This window comes from Bemisia tabaci, chromosome 10 (genome assembly GCF_918797505.1).
Source record: "Bemisia tabaci chromosome 10, PGI_BMITA_v3".
NCBI classification, from domain to species: domain Eukaryota; kingdom Metazoa; phylum Arthropoda; class Insecta; order Hemiptera; family Aleyrodidae; genus Bemisia; species Bemisia tabaci.
In genome coordinates, this window is record NC_092802.1 from 9,369,033 (window position 1) to 9,388,150 (window position 19,118).

The 19,118-nt window shown below is 38.9% G+C and overlaps 1 protein-coding gene across 1 annotated transcript in view; it reads left to right on the forward strand.

The window, feature by feature from the left end:
- The window catches only part of LOC109029805 (uncharacterized), a 33,429-nt gene extending 19,296 nt beyond the window's left edge, over positions 1–14,133 (forward strand). Inside the window, exons 4-6 of the mRNA XM_019040454.2 lie at positions 9,035–9,529; positions 10,736–10,873; positions 12,370–14,133. Of these exons, the coding sequence (XP_018895999.2) occupies positions 9,035–9,529; positions 10,736–10,873; positions 12,370–12,599 (863 nt within the window). The 3' untranslated portion in view covers positions 12,600–14,133. The remainder of the gene's footprint in view (positions 1–9,034; positions 9,530–10,735; positions 10,874–12,369) is intronic.
- The last annotated feature ends 4,985 nt before the right edge of the window (positions 14,134–19,118 follow it).

The following is a 19,118-nucleotide window of genomic DNA, read 5'->3' on the forward strand; positions in this document are numbered from 1 at the left end:
CTCTCGCTCAAAAACCGAGAGCTCCGCACCGGCACTTTTCAGCGCCGTTCGTAGCTTCGTGGATTTGAGCGAGGGCTGCCTAAAATGATTGATGGGGAAGATGAAGGATGAAAGAAGAACGTGAAATTTAGCTTCACTAGAAACAAACGAGCATCAAATAAGCTCTCGTCTTTATCGTCGGGAGGTCGTTACCGGACTGCCTGACCACAGTCCGGTCGCGCAACTAGCGGCCCCCTCCCGATCGCCGCCACGGTGGATCGAAACCTGCAAAAAGTCGGACATGGGCGATACTCACAAATAGTCATTTCATTGATGTAAATGTCTTCCCAACGAGTTATATTTTATGATACAGGTATTGGTTTTCAATTTTTTAACCCCAGTTTAACGCACACAGCCTCCTAAAGTGGCTCAGGCGGCACTCGAAACATGTTGCCTCACTCGGGACAAACCGTTCGCCTGTTGGTATTTCCCTCCGATAGATTTATGACAATTTCTGACTAAAGTAGCTTGTTCTCCTCCTTAAGTAGAATATATTTCACTAATAACAAGTTAAGATATCGCTATTTTTATAAGCGGTATTCTTGCTTAAAAGTACCCTCCTCAATACCGTAAAAATAATAATATAGCTAGACTTTTAACTAGCTATTTCAGCGTATTTCAGGGAAACCTTTGTATAGCAGTGTTAACTGATCCCTGAAGATTCATTATCAAGAAAAATTGGCTGCCCCAAAGTGCCATTTTGGGAATAAAGCTTAAATGATTTTGAAAAAGTGAAGTTCATAAAATGGTGGCTCGAGAGAATTCGAATTTCACAGGTCTGTGGCGAAAAAACACCGGGCATTTGATAGGTGATTTGTATGTAATTTTTAGTGCTGAGTCCGAAAATGACCTTGGTTTTTCTCCGACACCCACCGATTTTCCGGAAAATTGAGATTTTCCACTTAAAATGGACTTTTCGGGAAATGTGATTTTCCGGAAAACTGGTGCATGGTAAAGAGAAACCAAGGTCATTTTCGAATCCAGGAGACAAAAATACATGAGAAAACATGCCTTGCGTGGTTAAAAAAATGTCCACGTTGTGTCAGATAACGGGGTTTTCCTCTCAAATGTCCTAATCGACGCATATGATACTGATCCGTTTGTTTTGCGTCTGAAAAGACGGGAAAATTATATCAAGTTGGGGTCTAACGGAGCATTTTTCATCTACTATTTGATTCTAAAGTCAACAATGGCCTAAATTCTTTTCTATCTTCTAACTATTTCCAAAAACTCGTGTTTTTTGACATCGGATTTTTTTTTTTTTTTTTTTATGTTTAATTTCTTCGGAAAATTAGAAGTTGATAGAGAAAATTGAGGTAATTTGAGCTTCAGCAGAAATCATTAAACCGAAGAAGCTCCATTAGATACCTAAGTATAAATAAAGGCAGTGTACAATGGTGACTCGCGGGGCCCTTAATTAGGAAGGCTCGGATAATACATGATTTTTTGTGTTGATTGATGTGTGTTTGATTTGTATTTTTCTCTCATATTTTTCCCCCTTGTCATTTTCTTTTGTTAGAAAGCTAAAAAGGTGCCCCAGGAATGAAGGGGAAAGGAGATCCTCTGTTTTCCTCTCAACATTTTCGGATTTCTATCTATTCATTTTTTGGGGGAGAGGAGGGGGAATGGTAAAAGAGATGAGTAATATACGTTTTATACACGATATTTAAACATTTTACCGGAGAGAAAAGTCCATTGAACACTTAAAACTTCGATTGAAATGAGTGTAGAAAGTTTAAACTTATCTGTTGTTAAACAATATCTCTTTATTTATTTGAAATTGTGCCAAAATACATATCTAAACCCAATAATCAGGAAAATAGTCATCAAAAATGAAATCTGCGACGAAAAATACATAAGAAACATGTATCCTGATTTGTTTTATCAGCGCAAACACTACGTAAATGAGCAAACCAAGTCGCGTGATGTGCCATGTCCGGCCTGCCCTATGACTCGATCCACCGTGGCCGCTCGGCACCGCGCATGTGCGCCGTTCGGTGCTTCTCCTCTCTAGCTGCAGCGGGGAGTATCACATACCTCCCGCTCGACTAAAGGAAATCTTGCACAAGATTTCCTTTCTATGTTATTTGATGCTTTTTTGTTTTCTCTATTTATTTTTATTTTTTTTCCAAGAGTAACAAAGAAAATAATCCTTTTTAATAACAAAGTTTACCGTTAAATTACATACAATAGGAAAAAAAGAAAAAGTTTACATTACATTTTTAATACAATTTTCAATACAAATTTACAAATACAAATTTTTTTTTTCAATACAATTTTCAAAAAATTTAAAATGTTTATTATACGATTTAAATTGTATACTAAAATTCCTTTTTTTGATGTTCGGTGCTTCTCCTCTCTAGCGGCAGCGGGGAGTATCACAGCCGTTCGTTAAATAAGGTCTAATTTTTCGAGTGACACTTTGAGGAGGGGGGTGGGGGCGGAAGTTGTGCACTTATAAAAGTGAGCGTTTAAGCGGTCGTTACAAACATCGTAGCTTGAAGTCAGAGTGGCGAAATTTGACATGAGACTTTTTATTGATATGGGCCATTGTTGAATGGGGTTAAATTTTCCGAAAGTCACTTAATTGCGGGCCCGGGGGGGGGGGGGGGGGGGGGGGGGAGAGAGGTGAGGGGCTCAGCATTGCAGCATTGCACATTGCTCAGCATGTAAACTCTCATTAAGCATTATTATTTACATGGTTTATACAAGTCGCTTTATCGCCCGCCACAGAAAACGTTTACATGTAGAGTCTCATTAAACAATACTACCCACATCGTTTATCAAATGGTGTGTATGGGTGTATGGATCCTTACCCGATATACGAAGCCTTCATCACTAGTTGAAGATTCGCTATTACTTATGCAGACGTATAGCCGTTCTTCATCGAAAAGTGCGTCTCCCGGTCGAGCTTTTTGTAGCCTTGGCGCTATGTCGTCGAGGATTGTTAACGGCATCATGACAGAAAGTTGTAATTGCAATGATGCGCATCGCATTAATCGGGCATTATAGAATACTATTTGCCAATCTTCTACATTTGCAAATGACCTGCGAGAAGTTGGATTCACTTGTGGTACATGCAGTGTTGCCAGGGTGCCGTCCGCGTTGTGCTTCTCGTATTCATATCTGTAACAAAAGAGTATCTTAATAAATAATAGAAGACCCTCTTTTCCACGACTTTAACATGTGTATTACATCAAACATTTAAGGAATTCTTATTTACAACATTCGTAGGCTGGAGTTAATAATCTCTGTAGAAACTTGCCTGCATGATTTGTTCTGTAACATTTACACTTTTTGTAGTTAATCATCGATATATATCATACCTTCTCATCCTTAATTTTTTAACACCATTCTTCCACATTCAAATGATTCCTCCCACAACAGCACCGGACAACCAACCTACAAAGAAACTGGTTCTTCTTGAACTTCCCTTCATATTTTGTAGTTCTGTGTTTGCATTTTTGAAGATGATCATCTACAATTTTCGTAGCGTCTCAGCCATAAATTTCAAAGCTTCTCATCTACAAAATTTTCACTCCGTTTCTCAACCGTCAGATTATTTTTTAATCAACAAAACGGATAATTACAGAACCAACACGAAGAACACTCGCACAACAATTCAAGGTATTACTAGAAAAAATAAAAAAAAAAAAAAGTCAATTCAAAGTGTATTCAATTGCCCCGCGATTAAGACAAGAAACCTACAAAGAAACTGTTTGTTCTTGAACTTCCCTTCATATTTTGTAGCTCAGTGATTACATTTTTTGCAGATGATCATCTACAATTTTCGTAGCGTCTCATTCATAAATTTCAAACCTTTTCATCTACAAAATTTTCACTCCGTTTCTCAATCGCAGATTATTTTTAGACAACAAAATGGATAATTACAGAACCAACAAGAAGAACACTTGTGCAACAATTCAAGGTATTACTAGAAAAAAGGGGGGGAAAAAAAGGTCAATTCGAAGTGTATTCAATTGCCTCGCGATTAAACCAGGTTCCCCTAGATTTGCATCTACATTTTCGCAGTAATGTCAGAATTAGACAAACGTTACGTTGCCGTGTCCCCGTATTTCGTGAAAGTAATGGAAAAAGGCGATATCCACCATCCAATTCAATCATGTTACATGTGTTTTTTTTTCGCCAAATTTAATATCCTTAAATTCGTTTTTCTTTTTCCTTCCCAAAAATTAGGCGTCTTAGGTGAATTAAGAAGGGCCAACGTAATGTTCCACTGATTTTATTAATTATAATTTATGATATTTATTAGTGATATATATTAATGATAATTAAATTTTATTATTTAATCATTCTTAAAATCTTATGAACCCGAAATTTTTTTTCGCGAATTTTTTTTTTTTTTGCCATCCTTCACTTACCAAAAGGGACCCTTTTAGGGGGTCGCACCTCAAAAATTCGGAAAAGTCCAAAATAAGGGCCACCCTACTGTAACGGGCATCTTGTACTAAGAGTACAGTTCTAAATAGAGATCGAAAGTCGTGTTCGTTAAATTTTGAAATTTTTGGATATTCAGGTAATCATTACAATTTAACAATCTTAAAATCAAATAAAAATTTTTGAGGAGTTCCTCGTTAAGGCCAGTGATGGCAGCACTGATTCTATAATTTTTAAAAAACGTACGGGCAGTGTTCCCGTCATTTGTGGATCCAAAGCTTTGTTTTGGTTACGAAATTGAAAGAGCTAGTTGACTTTTAAAATCACTTTGGATTTTTAATTTCATTTCATTGTAAGTACTCAAATACGGCGCAGTTTTCTGCCACAGCTTAAACTTTAATCTGTAGGCGATGCTTAGGCAACATTCTAAACATCGGATCTAGCAATATAGAACTGACATCCCATACTTATACTTCTCAAAATCTGGTACCCGGTTAAAAACGTTTTTGGAATTCATGTCATTAGGTTAGGCACCACAAATACTGCATGTTGCCGTTGAATTTGTCTCTGTTATGGTATTTAAAACGCTGCCATCCGTCATGCACTGAGAAAAAACTATGGTTTATAAACCTATTAGAGGTAAATATGGAACACCTATAATAGTCGTAAATAAACTAATGATTCTCGGTCTGTGAACCATACTAAGGTCTCTGTACCTAATTAAGGTACAGAGACCATAACTAAGGTATATGTGCTATTATTATATGTAGAGGTACTACTATTAGTGGTGTTCCATATTTACCACTAATAGGTTTATAAGCCATAGTTTTTTCTCAGTGTGGTTAAATGAAAGGAAGAGTATCGTTTTGGGCCTTTTCCGGCCCCACCAATATATTTTTTTAATCTCTGTTTAAAGACATCATCACATCTCATTTATAGATCACGTGGTTCATTTCTGACCTGAAAGGACGGACGCCATATTTGTCGTTTTTGAAGTCCAATTGAGTAGAAATCAAATAGATTATGAATTTGAAACATCATTCTAACAACTTATCAAAAAACACGGCTCAACTCATGCATGCACACTGGCTCTCTTTAGTCTCACGTATGGCTGTTGTAAAAACAAGCCAATATGCCGCTCAGTGCGCGCCTGAGCCCTGACTTGAGGTCACAAAAATGACGATTCCGTCGATTTAGGGCTGTTTAGGGATAAAAACTAAACATATTCTGAATCTGGAAGGTATTCTGAACAACATATCAAAAAATTACGTTGATATATTTTGATATATTTATTTAATCTCTGTTTAAAGATGGAATAAACCAATTTTTTCGCATCATCAAAGAAATGCCGTACTGAATGTATATATACAGGTCTGTTAGATTAGAAACCGGATTTTGGTCATAACTAGCTTACTGTGCGTTCGAATTAGGTTTTCTTAGACTTTTCTGATAGCTGACAACGTACTAAAGAACGCTACGTTCACAGATTTTGTTTATTTTGATCAGTGTTTATTCTGTGTCATTTTGAATACGAGGAAGTCAGGTGCGTTTTGCGATTTTCATCATACGATCACTGACAGAGCAAAGATTTAACATTACATTTTGTTTCAAGCTCGGTATACCTTGTACCGAAACTTTTGGTATGCTAAGTAATGTTTACCAAGATCATTATATGAGTTTTTCTCACTATTTCGAGTGGGTTAAACGATTCAAAACTGGTCAGGAGTTCGTTGAAGTTGAGGAGCATGGGAATCGATCATCAACGGCAACTAACATTTGTCACGTGGAAGAAGTGCGGGCAAAAGTCTCGAAAATGGTCGTTTCGAGCTTGCTGAACAGTGTAATATTTCTGAAGGCTCTGTACATACAATTTTGATAGAATATGTAGACATGCATAGAGTTTCAGAGTACACTTGCCCCTTGATTGTTGTCCGTTGAACAAAATCCAACCAAGTGTTAATTTACCTGTAGCTGCTTGAACGTTCTAACAATGATCCTACATTTTTGGATAGGATAATTTTCGGTGATAATCTTTGAGTGTACGGCTAAGATACGGAGACGAAACTCCAATCATCCTTGTGGATTGAAAAATTTAGTGCAAGACCGAAAAAAGAGAGACAAGTTCGGTCAAATATAAAAATCGCAAAACACCCATGAGGTTGCCGTACTTGAAGCCACATACCAACGAGGCTAATTAGGATTTTTCAAATCTGTGAACGTAGCGTTCTTAAGTATATTTCCAGCTATCAGGAAAGATCAAAAAAACTTAATTTGGACGCACAATAGGCTAGTTATGACCAAAATCCGGTTTCTAATCTAACAGACCTCGTAGCAAAAACTAGGTATGCCAGCTTGATCCATCCTCTGCACGCTGATAGCAAGTATCACCTGTCACACCCCATGATGCGCGCGGTCCGGCGAGAGTTTCTGTTATCAGTGCATCCGCGCGGTCACCGTGGTTTCCCTCCTCTCCCCTCCCTCCAATGATATTTTCATGTCAACAAACTCCGATTTTTTTCCCCCTGACTATCCTTCTCTTCAACGAACCCACCGGTCATTTTCATCATCCATCAAAGTCGAATTTTTCGATTTGGTTTAGTCCATGGCCACTGCCACTGAACAGACAGGGCTATGGTCCTTTTCATCATCTCCATCTCCTCGCCATCATTCTTCTCGGTGCCTGAGCACGCAGCCAAAATGCGTGTTTAGTAGTTCCTCTCCTTTTAAGACATCGACTAATTAAAGAATGCTGTCTCTTTTATCACCGAAAAACGGTAAAATTAGAAATAACAATACTCTCAGGAAAGAAAGATTTTGTCCCCTTTTCTCATTCATACTTTTTTTTTCTGAATCTGATTTTTTTTATACCTACATTTTAAAAAAATTGCAAAATTTGCCGCCAATGGCCGCGGCCCATGTGGCCACCCCCTTAATCCAGCCCTGCAAAATACCTGATTTGACTAATTGCCTGCGACATATAAACCGATACGGCCAAAGTGCGAAACCGCATGCCTCTTTCGACGCAGTAGGTTTCCTGTCGTACTTCATTTTTTCTTTGAAAAACCAATCAATCTCCTTAATTTTTCTTCACTGTTTGCAAAATATTATGATTAAATTTCAAGCTTTAAAGTTGGCTTGTTTCTCCTTAAAAAATAGAAGTTGGAGCGAAAATTTTGAAACGCCTTAATGGAGATACGTGCTTTCGGTCTTCGTCGATCGATTCGATTTCAATATTCCTACTTTGGCATGTCGATACCCGAGTCACAAGTTGTAATAAATTGCGACAGCATGGCTATGTATGGACTTCATTTTGCAATTCGGAACTATAATCTCTAGCTCATCTGTCAAAACACTTATGTGCACAGGGAAACTGATGGTACATACGTTGTTTTTAAACCATTAAACCGAGCTAGAAATCATAGTTCCAAATTGCAAAATGCAGTCCATTTACGCGTCAGAGTCATTGAAGTGCTATGAGTGTTGCTCATCTACTGATTGAAGGGGCTTTTCTTGTCGAAAATGATTGCTCTCTACATCGTCGGGCTCATCCCATCTGCCTCCGATAATTGATGAGTAGATGCCTGTTTTGATGTCTGTGGTTGATTCCATCGGTTCAAAATATGCTGTATTGCGATCGTTTGCACGAATTTAAAACTACAACAATCAATTGAAAATGTCCATATCATCAAACACATTGCGGCACTGCCACAATTTTAGGGGATAACCCCTAATACTTCTTGTTTCGTTTCATAATATCACACTGACAAGAAATGTTAGTAGAATTTTCCATTCCTTCATGCTGTATTTTACACAGGGTTAATTCATGCAGAGTCAATTCTGCCAGAAGAATGGTAAACGTTTCTATATACTGGCACACTGCCGTGCTAAGGAAGAATGCTGTATGAACATTCGAGAGTTGCAAAATTTCCTTCGATAAAATGCCTAGTTTTGAGGGAAGTTATGAATATTTTTCCTTGAAATTTTCAGGAGATTTAGGTGAAATTGCAAACATAATCATCTGAAAAATTGGGAGAAAAATACTCATAAGTTTACCAGGAAATCCGTGTCTTATCAAAGGAAATTTGGCAACGCCTGAAGGTTCATACGGCGTTCTTCCTTAGCACGGCAGTACAGCCCTGAAAAAAATAAATTGCTGATTCAACCATTCAATTGCTAGAAACAGTGAGTGCAATGTTTCAACGTAGATTTTACAACCCAAAAATGCCACTCTAACCACATTGTAAACTAATTTAACCACTGGGGTGGTTAAAGTAGCATTTTTTTGTTGTAAAATCTACATTGAAACATTGCACTCACTGTTTTTGGCGATTGAATTGTTGAATCAGCAATTTAATTTTTTCCGTGAGGTAACCATTCCTCTCGCAGAATCGACTTGAAGATTGGCAGATTTTACCAATCCTTTACGCTGCATTCCCACAACGTGAAGGAATGGTAAATTCTACCAATTTTTTTTTTTTTTTTTTTTTTTTTTTTTTTTTTTTTTCAGCGTGAATGCGGATACAAATACATATCCAACAAATCCCCAATTAATATTTCAATTTGTTAATCAATATTGTGTTGATTCTTCACACACCAGGAAATTCAGACCGCAACCGACTGGTCGATCAATTGACGTCAAGACTGCCATTACGAGCACTGCTGTTAGCATCCACTTTAACAGGACCTACACCACCGGCACTACCACCGCAACCATCATCACGAACGGCATCACCAACCCCACTACCACCACCCTCACCATCATCACGGGCGACATCACCACCACAATCACCCCCACGATCTCTACCTCCACAATCGCGCTTGGCAGGATTACGGCCCCCTCTGATCACACCTCCGCCGCTGCAAGCGGTATTATCAGGGCCATCGCCGGGGCAACAGGCGTCAACGCCGAGGTCGCCGACTTCACAGATGATAGAACGAGTGGACGGCCTTCTGGAGTTGTACCAACCCGAGGCCGACGAGCCGGTGCCGTCGTGGTTGAGAACGGTCCTCCTCAACATGATGACCGACCCTGCCGAGAGGTTCGGAGCCTCGCTACACTCGCCGAACATGCATGTCCATGTCCGTCCGACAGGTGAGTTCACATAAGATGAGATATATTTATTTCGAAACGAAGAAACAACTTAAAACGGGACTAAGGCCGCAAATAATAAAAAAAAAAAAACACATAAAATATAACAAAGAACCCGGGACGTTTCGCAGGGATTACACCCGGATTTTTAACCGGCAAAACAAGAAAATTAAAAGAAAGACACTATGAGCCTCACCGTTGTTATTGTGAGACTGATGGTGCGACCAAAATAAACGAGCAAGTGCAACTTGAAACAAAGCACATCACAGAGATTATTCAGTTGTTTCAGCTCCATCTAGGCCCGAAAGGAAGAACTGGTGATAAATGCTACTGAGTCCATCCACATCAGCGCGGTTATTATTTGATGTGTTCTTTTTATTATTTGCGACTTTCGTCCCGATTTAAGTTGTTTTTTTTTGTCAATGTTTCGGGCCGACTAAGTTGTTTCTTCTTTCGAAGTAAAAACGGGGTATGTACATCGGCAGACTCATGTCTCTACACGAAAAATAACCCGCGATTTCCACTCAAAATTTTGCTGATTTCTGACGATTATCTACGGACAAATCTGGGAAATTTTCAGGAACAATTCCTCCCGAAAATTCTTTGTTTTTCAGAGAGAACTTGGCAACGTCTGAAGGTTCTTATGGCGTTTTTCTTTCGAATATCCTTCAACGGATTGCTATACCTCTATCGGTGTCCGATGCGTACCTTAGGTGCTTTACCTTTATAATTTCAAAAATCGGCTCTAGACCACCGCTCACTGTTTTCTGAAAACTTTATTTTTGCACTTACTGCTCTCCCCGCTATCACAACAGTATGTAGGCCTAAAATATAGGAACCGATCAGAAATAGATTCGCATTGTCTTTACTCTCACACTGGGAAATAAACACATTGGATCTAGAGTCCAGACTCTTGAAAACATCGACAAGAAAAAATACTCTTGATTCAATCGGATTTAAGCTTAAATCAAGAACCAAGCCTCTTAATTTGGGCGGATTTTCTTTTGATTTAAGCTTAAGTCTGATTGAATCAAGAGTCCTTTTTCTTGTCAATTTTTTCAAGAGTCTGGACTCCAGATCCAATGTGTTTTTTTTTCCAGTACAGTATAAAGGGACTCTAAGATGGCCTATGCCTGAGACATAGTAAGTTCTCATTTTTCTGAAGGTTCTTTGAATCAGAGTAAATGATCTTAATTTGCTCTTCATCAGGGTCACCAGTATCGAGTACAGTTAGCCCCACGCCTAACCGAACACCGAGAAGTCCCAACCGTGCTCCTACTCAACCGCCGTCTCCAGGGAGCAAGTCATTGAGCGGCGATGAATCTTGTTCTGACGACCATCCAGAGGGTACGTTTCTAAATATTCCCCTTTATGTGTGTTTAAAAAAAACACCAGTGCAATATATTTCAGAGTTACCGCACCGCTAGCCATCCTTTTTACAGGGCAATACAGTGGCGAGGTGTGAATGATCGATTTATCGATATTCCCCATTTGAAGCTGTGATATAAAGAATCGATTATTAAAGTGTTTGTTGCGAACACCTTGTTTGTCATAGGTTTAAATGGTTGATCGATCGATGTATCGCAAAGCACTTGAACAATTGCAATTGTATGCCCGATGTGCCGCGGATTTATAGATAATCCAAGCATTATCATCATTGTTGTGTCAAATTCTGATGGTGAAACGAAGAAAAAAACAATAACGTTGTCATTCACGCTTGGATCCTGGCGTTATTATAGGTGTCACTGTGTCAAAAACCGACCGCGGAACTACAGAAACAAGTGTTTGGTTTCTAGTATTTTTCTCAAAATCTTTGCTCTTATTCATTTTGTCAATGAGGGTCGAACCAGCTTCATTGCTCAAAATTTTCATATAGAAAATCCCTCACGCAGAAAAGACAATTCAATGAAGATTTCAAGAAATGACGTTGAGTCTCTGCTAAAAATGACGAGTAGACTTTACTTCAACTTTAACTTCAAATATCTCTGATAGTCGTAAAAAGTCGCAAGATCTTTTTGGTAGAATTGAAGTTGGATATCTGAGGATTAAAAAAATGTCGACCACCCAGAGCATTTCGCGTCTCAAGCGAGAAATCTTCCTTTGAAGTCGACGTCTTTTCCCCGTGTATTTCTTATAGACCGCAGTATTTCTCGACCCATTTTTCGCCCACTTTCTGCCAAAATTTGAAGTAGTTTTGAACAAAAAATTTGAAAATGAACAATGATTGTGAGTCAAAAATATCCTCAAAATGACGAACTCCCAAAAAAAATTTCAGATGACGAGTTGTAAATTTTTCATTTTTGTCCACAGGGCCGCACTGTGCGGCTGGTTCTTTCTTGACCTATTCTTGATTTTATTACTTTGATTATCTTAATAAATGCTTCAGTTGCATAGTAAGTCCTGGTTCGTCGTCGAGGCATCATCAGAGTGAGCAAAGTCCATTTTGTTGATGAGCCTCCCCACGCTAGTACTCTTACGTAATCTTCACTGGAAAAAAACACATTGGATCTAGAGTCTAGACTCTTAAAAACCTTGACAAGAAAAAACCCTCTTTATTTAATCAGATTTAAGCTTAAATCAAGAACCAAGCCTCTTAATTTGAGCGGATTTCCTTTTGATTTATGCTTAAATCTGATTGAATCAAGAGTCCTTTTTCTTGTCAATGTTTTCAAGAGTCTGGACTCCAGATCCAATGTGTTTTTTTTCCGGTGTTGAGCTCATTAGTAAAATGGAATTGGCTCCCTTTGCATCAAGATGCCTCAGTCATGGTCGTGTTCTCATGGCATCCATTGGATTCCTCTCATGCTGAGAAAGTACTAAATGAACTATTTTTTCCCCCGCAGTTTGCCATATCTGCGCCAAGTCCAAGAAAAATACCATCCTGCTCCCATGCAAACATGAAATGTGCACTGCCTGCACAGCAAGGATGGCAACCGAGGTCGGCAAAGACTTTTTATGCCCATGGTGCCGCGGAAAGGTGGAGAAAGTGCTTCGAAAGTCGACTGGATTCACGCCCACCCCTGACATGACGACACCATCAGCCCCTAAGTTGATGCCACAGTCCGCCCCATGAGGGCGGACATCCGAGGACACCCACGCAGGAGACGCCGATTGATTTTATTTTATTTCTTTTTTTTTTGATGATGCATGATGGCATGATGCTATTCGAACATACGAACGTAATTGAATTGTTACCACTGAAATCTGTTACCTTGTTTGAAATTAAATTATGGCATACGTAGTTGAATTATTACCACTGAAATCTGTTGGCTTGTTTGAAATTAAATTATATGGCCTTTGTGATATCGATTTTGTGACCCTAACGATGAAGCGTTTGCTTCGAAAAGCTTCGGTCAAAGTTTGTTAATAAAATGTAAGTTTTTTAAAGAAAATTTTACATTATTTCTAGCACTCGGCTACACTCCAAATACCAATACGAACGTAATCCGAATGCCTCAATAGGACTGCTGCAAACTTTTGCTGGATCAAAAATGAAAGTTGTCCCTCGTTGGAAACGTTTCAAAAATGACGATGTGCGTATCGGCAAAGTCTGAATTGCACTCCTTACTTCACAATTTGCATAAAAAATCAGCGTTTTTTCGAGCTTCCAGCCTCTAAAACGATACCACGCCACAGGTGAACATTTCGTTGGAGGAGTCATTCCATCCAACCCCTGCTCGCAAGGATACTGCGCAATATACAACATAGCCGACGCCAATCCGCCAAAACACATGTGATGAGACGATGATTCTAACTACCTCATAACAATCGGCGTGTTTATATTCACATTTTTCGCGCGCTGATAGATATCCGCCTTCATTGACCTCGTGCTCTCCTCAACTTGAGCGCGAAAGCGTCGGCCATGTTGAGCAGGGATTGAATGGAATGAATCTTCCAACGAAATGTTCACCTGTGCCGTAGTATCCTTTTTGAAGCGGGAAGCTTTAAAAAACGCAAATTTCGCACGCAGATTGTGAAGTTAGGAGTGCATTTCAGAGTTTGCCGACTCACTCATCGTGATTTTTGAGACATTATCTACTTGTAAGGAACATCTCTCGTGTTTGCTCTAACAAAATTTACAACAGGCCCATTATATACTGGAAGAAAAACACATTGGATCTAGAGTCCAGACTCTTAAAAATATCGACAAGAAAAAGTACACTTGATTCAATCAGAATCTAGCCTAAATCAAGAACCAAGCCTCTTAATTTAAGCGGATTTCGTTTTGATTCAAGCAAAATCCGATTGAGTCATGAGTACTTTCTCTTGTCAATGTTTTCAAGACTCCGGGCTCAAGATCCAATGTTTTTTTCCAGTGTATTCTCTCAAATATATAAAGAGCCAACTCTCTCAGTGACGTCATTTGTTTTCTGCTAGTGTTAATTTTTATTTTAATTCGTTCCATTTGAGATTCAAGTTTAAAGTAAATGGATGTTTGACCAGCAAAAGGGTAAAGAATCCACGGGGTTCACTCATAGTGAAGCGACTTTGCGTCGAATTAGAGGTCAAAAGAAATTGCATTTCGATCCTCTAGCGGAACACTCCAAAAAATGTCCTAAAAAATAAGTTAAGAGAGGTTTCCTTACTTTGGCTCCACGGAGGAGCTGGATCACTGGAAAAAAAAAAAATACACATTGGATCTAGAGTCCAGACTCTTGAAGACATTCGACAAGAAAAAATAATTCTTGATTCAATCAGATTCTAGCTTAGATCAAAAGAAATCCCGTTAAATTAAGCGGATTTCGTTTTGATTTAAGCTAAATCTGATTGAAGCAAGAGTATTTTTCCTTGTCGATGTTTTTAAGAGTCTGGACTCTAGATCCAATGCGTTTTTTTTCCCAGTGTTGACTTAAAAGTGAAAATCACCATAACTTTGGTTCGGTTTGACTCATCTCAGATTGATTTCCTGTTCTTCCCTTCAATTTCCAATTTCTGCAGACTAAGATACCCTTAAGGAATGCGAAGTCTCCATGACCCTCTGATCATAGGATTGCAGGCTCGCGGTGTATACACTGGTGGGAAATCGTGTTTACTGTTGGTGGGAGGTACCACACCGAGAAATTACGTCCTTGGTATAAGCGCAATGCTTTGAAGTATTCTTACAGTCTTGCAGGCGCCAGTATGTGCCACGCCAACCTCATTGCGTTTGGCGCAATGCGTGAAGTATTCCCACAGCCTCGTAGGCGCTGATGGGTTTCACGCCCACCGCTCTGTTTGGCGCGATTATTTGAACTTGCGGAGTTGAGCATTTCTTAGCTTCTCACTTTGGCTGTTTGAGGAGATGCCTCAATGTCAAAGTCCCTTAGGAGCAAAAAATCAAAAATTAAACAATATGGAAACTTGTGATTAGAATGGAGTTTTTGCACACTCTGTATGCATCATAGTAATTTAAACTGTGCTACGTTAAATCTTACTGAGTTTTGTCTCTCGGCAGTACCGAGGAGAACAACGAGCATTTAAAGCCAAGAAGGATGAGGACCTTCAAGTGAGAAATTTAGTAATTAAGAAACTTTAAAGGGAAATAATACAGGGGGAACTCAAGAATACACACTATGTACATAAATAAACGATAGGCTTCAAAACTTTAAAATGTAAAGTAGGCCTTCCGGCTACGTTCTGTCAAATGTAGTTCCACCCTTGTATAAACAACAATAAATACCTTTGTTCCGAAAAAAACGGAGTTTCGTCTCTTAATTTACATGATTCATTAATATTCCTAAATAAAAAGCATTGAAATTACGCTCAGAGATGATTTATTAGTTTATTGCTGTTTTTTATCAGCATTTAAAAAATCAATAAATCACTCATTTAGTATCACGAGAAATTTCTCAGAGTTGGTTGACTTTATTAGCATGTATGATTTTCATGAGCTGATGTCTCATTCGTTATGAATGAAACAAAATTATGTACGAGGAAAAAAACACTAAGAAATGGCCCGAACAGTATGTAACAAGGTGGTGAAATGGTGCTGGGCTCACACCATTTTCAAAATTTTTGACTCAAATTAAAATTTTTTGAACTTCTTGGCTTTTGTTTTCCGCGAAATGGTGTGGACCCAGCACCATTTCACCACCTTGTTACGAAAGTATGTAGGTAATGCGTTGTGATTTTTACTGAACATTCTTGATGATTTTACAATTCTAAAAACGTAAAATTCCAGAAAATTCGTCTAATTTCTTCCCCTCCAAAGTATAAATTAGCATTGGAGATTCCAAAACACCACAACCGAGGTACGCCCTTTCTGCACTCAACCCTTCAATTATTATATAGGTACATTCTCCTCTCTCCGCTGCACTGGAAAAAAAAAAACACATCGGATCTAGTGTCGAGACTCTTGAAAACATTGACAAGAAAAAGGACTCCTGATTCAATCAGATTTAAGCTTAAATCAAAAGGAAATCCGCTCAAATTAAGAGGCTTGGTTCTTGATTTAAGCAAAAATCCGATTGAATCAAGAGTATTTTTTCTTGTCGACGTTTTTTAAGAGTCTGGACTCTAGATCCAATGTGTTTTTTTTTTCAGTGTCCAAGTGCGAGACGAATCCTATCTTGGCACCGATGTTGTCTCCTTGACTTTCATTGTTGCAGAGCTCATTTGCCGCTACGCAAGTCGTCGCCGTTCTAACGTAAGAGAGTATCTCAATTTCAACTTGAGCCCTCTTTTCGGTATAGCGCCATTCTTTTCGGAGCTCATATGGAAATCAAGTTACGCCTGTACGTTAGAAGAGCGACGAGGTGTCTAGAATCTGATGTGTGAAAAGCCGGCTCACCTCAGCATGCGCAGTTGCAAAGCTCACCGGGTCGACCCCACTAACCTACAAATCGGTGCATCCAATTTATTCGTCGCACAGCGGATCGAGTCAATCAGAAAGATGGGATATGAAATCGCCGACTGAAACTGCAAGTTTTGATGGTTAAACTCGTCAAATTTTCTAGTTTAAGGGGTGTCTCACACTGAAAAAAAATTCTTGGCGTTTTTACCAAGGTCCGTTGGTACCTTTACCATCTCACTTTTTTTTACCAATTATTGGTAATTCTACCAAGACAGACTGGTAAACTTACCTGAAAACCGGTATTTTTACTGTTTTTTTCAGGTAAGAATAACACTTTTTTTGGTAATCAATTCCCGGTAACTTTGCCATTTTATCTCGTTAATTTTACCACAGTCGATACAAAATATTGACGTTTTTACTAAGGTCCAGTAAAATTACCGAGAAAGCTCATTTATTTTACCGAGATTTCTCGGTAAAATTACAAATTCTATAAAATGTAATTTTACCAAGAAAAAACTGGCATCAGATAGAACCCTGAATTCTTGGTAATTTTACCATTTTCTTAGTAAATACACAGAGATTTTTTTTTCAGTGTAAAAGAAAATTTCACGAGGAAACCAATGGCGCCACTTTCGGAACCTCAAAGTTTTGTATAAACGGAGTTATGAGCGTTTAAAGTTTCCACATTTTGTCCGACCTCTCCTATCGACTCGATCCACTGTGCGTCGGTGCATCGTGTGGTGCATTATAAATGGGCCGCGGTAAGCAGAAAGGAACCAAGCCACATGAGCTATTGCCACATTTCTTCGGATACTATAATTTTTTTCATGAAAACTGCTGTGCAGATTCTTGTGCAAATTTCAGTGAATTTTCTGCACGGTACGAAGCAAATACCTTAAAGTTTTCGAAGGAATCCGCACAAACGCTCTCTTGTAAAAAATTAAATTACTCAGTTGAATTTAGCAATAGCCTAATGTGGCTTTGTTCCTTTCTGCTAAACGCGGTCCGAATGAGGACATTCTTTAATTAGGAGACCTGTTGATCTTATCGCAAAGATGAAACGAAAGAGGCAATGTGTATTAAGGTTTACATGGTATGTATCAAGCCAATTAAATAATATGTCGGTTGCAAACTGTTGCTTGAGTGACAAGAAGAGTTGCCTGTTGAATAGAAGTTTCTTGCTCCTACTTTAATATTATCAAATTACTTGTATTCGTCTTTCGCTGTGTCTCAAAGTTGCTCAAAATTTTACTTGAGCATGTTGATAATGTATAATTAAATCTCTCGTCCACAATATGTGCAGAAAACTGCGTATTTATAGGGTACGCTCTCCATAAACTGTAAATTAACCTTGGCACCGTCTGGTCTTTTAAAATATTTGATAGACCGGAACTGTAGTCGGTTCTCGTAACTGAAGTTTTTTCCCCACGTAAAATACAATTTAAAAAATATGCAATTCCAAAGTCATAATTTGATACAAATGAGTCAACCTTGTTCCATAACTCCATGCAAAGCCAAAATTGCCTTCATTAAGGGGGAGGAGGTGGTTCCAATTCACACTTGATCCTTAAACAGCCCCTTTCCTGTAGGAGGTCATGTATAGTTTTCTTTTTGATTTAATTGAAAACCACTCTTGAACTAGAAACCCTGGTAAAAATTTACGATAGGAGCTGCGTTTCAAAATACCATAGGAGTTCTTATAGCCGACTGAAGAAGGCGATAGAAAATCATATAGCTGGCTGTAGAAAGTGGAAAAAATCATACGGCCGGACTACACGAAGCGATAAAAAATTAAACAGCCGGGCTATAGTTCCTGTCGCCGGGCTTTACACTTTATCGCCTGGCTGTTGCTTTTTCGCCATCGGCTATAAAAGGCTATAAGAAATTGTGTAGAAATTCGTGTGCTTTGTAAATCCGCAAGTTTGTTGAATCACCATAATATTTACAAAACGCACATTATATTTTCCTTTACTACATATTTGGTTTCATCAATTAAAATGAGAATAATCCATACAGAGTGTGCAAACATTTCAAAGTCATGAGTTGAACAACGCTGACTCCACGAGATTAAATATAAGAGCCTAACACGAAGCGGAGCGGCGGCGCACTGGCGCCTACAAACCTAACAGGGATACTTCACGCACTGCGCAATGCGTGAAGTATCCCTGTTAGGTTTGTAGGCGCCAATGCGCGTTTCGCGCTGGCTGCCCGCCCGCCGCGCCGCAGCGTACCACGGCGCTTGAAGCAACTATTTCACCCAGAGGTATTGCACAGTATCGTACGAAATTGAAGGCGCTCCAACATATTAGGAATGGCAGGCATCCTTCAAAAGTACGGGGCTTCCCTCGCAAAATAAATCAAGATACTACGGCCCAAAAAGAGAGCGGTAGTCCAAAAACTCACTAAGTCCTAGCATCCGTAATTAGTAACGGATAGCATACACTTTATCGTCAGGCTGGTTGCTTAATCGCCATCGGCTATAAAAGGCTATAAGAAATTGTGTGGGCGGCTATAGAAGCTATTGGAAATCTTACAGTCGGCTGTAGGTCTATGGTATTTTGGAACACAGATTCTACTGCCAATTTTTACCAGGAGAAGTCGAACAATTGAATTTTACGAGCCTCAAGTAAGATTCAATGGAATACCTTTGGAAACAGATCGTTAGGAAGGTTCAGAATGATTTGACATTACACTAAAAACGCAAAATCCGATTATTTTGGCAAACTCTGAAGTAGGTGCGGACCTACATTACAATGTGCCAATTTCCCATTTTATGATCACTGGGGAAAAAAAACACATTGGATCTAGAGTCCAGACTCT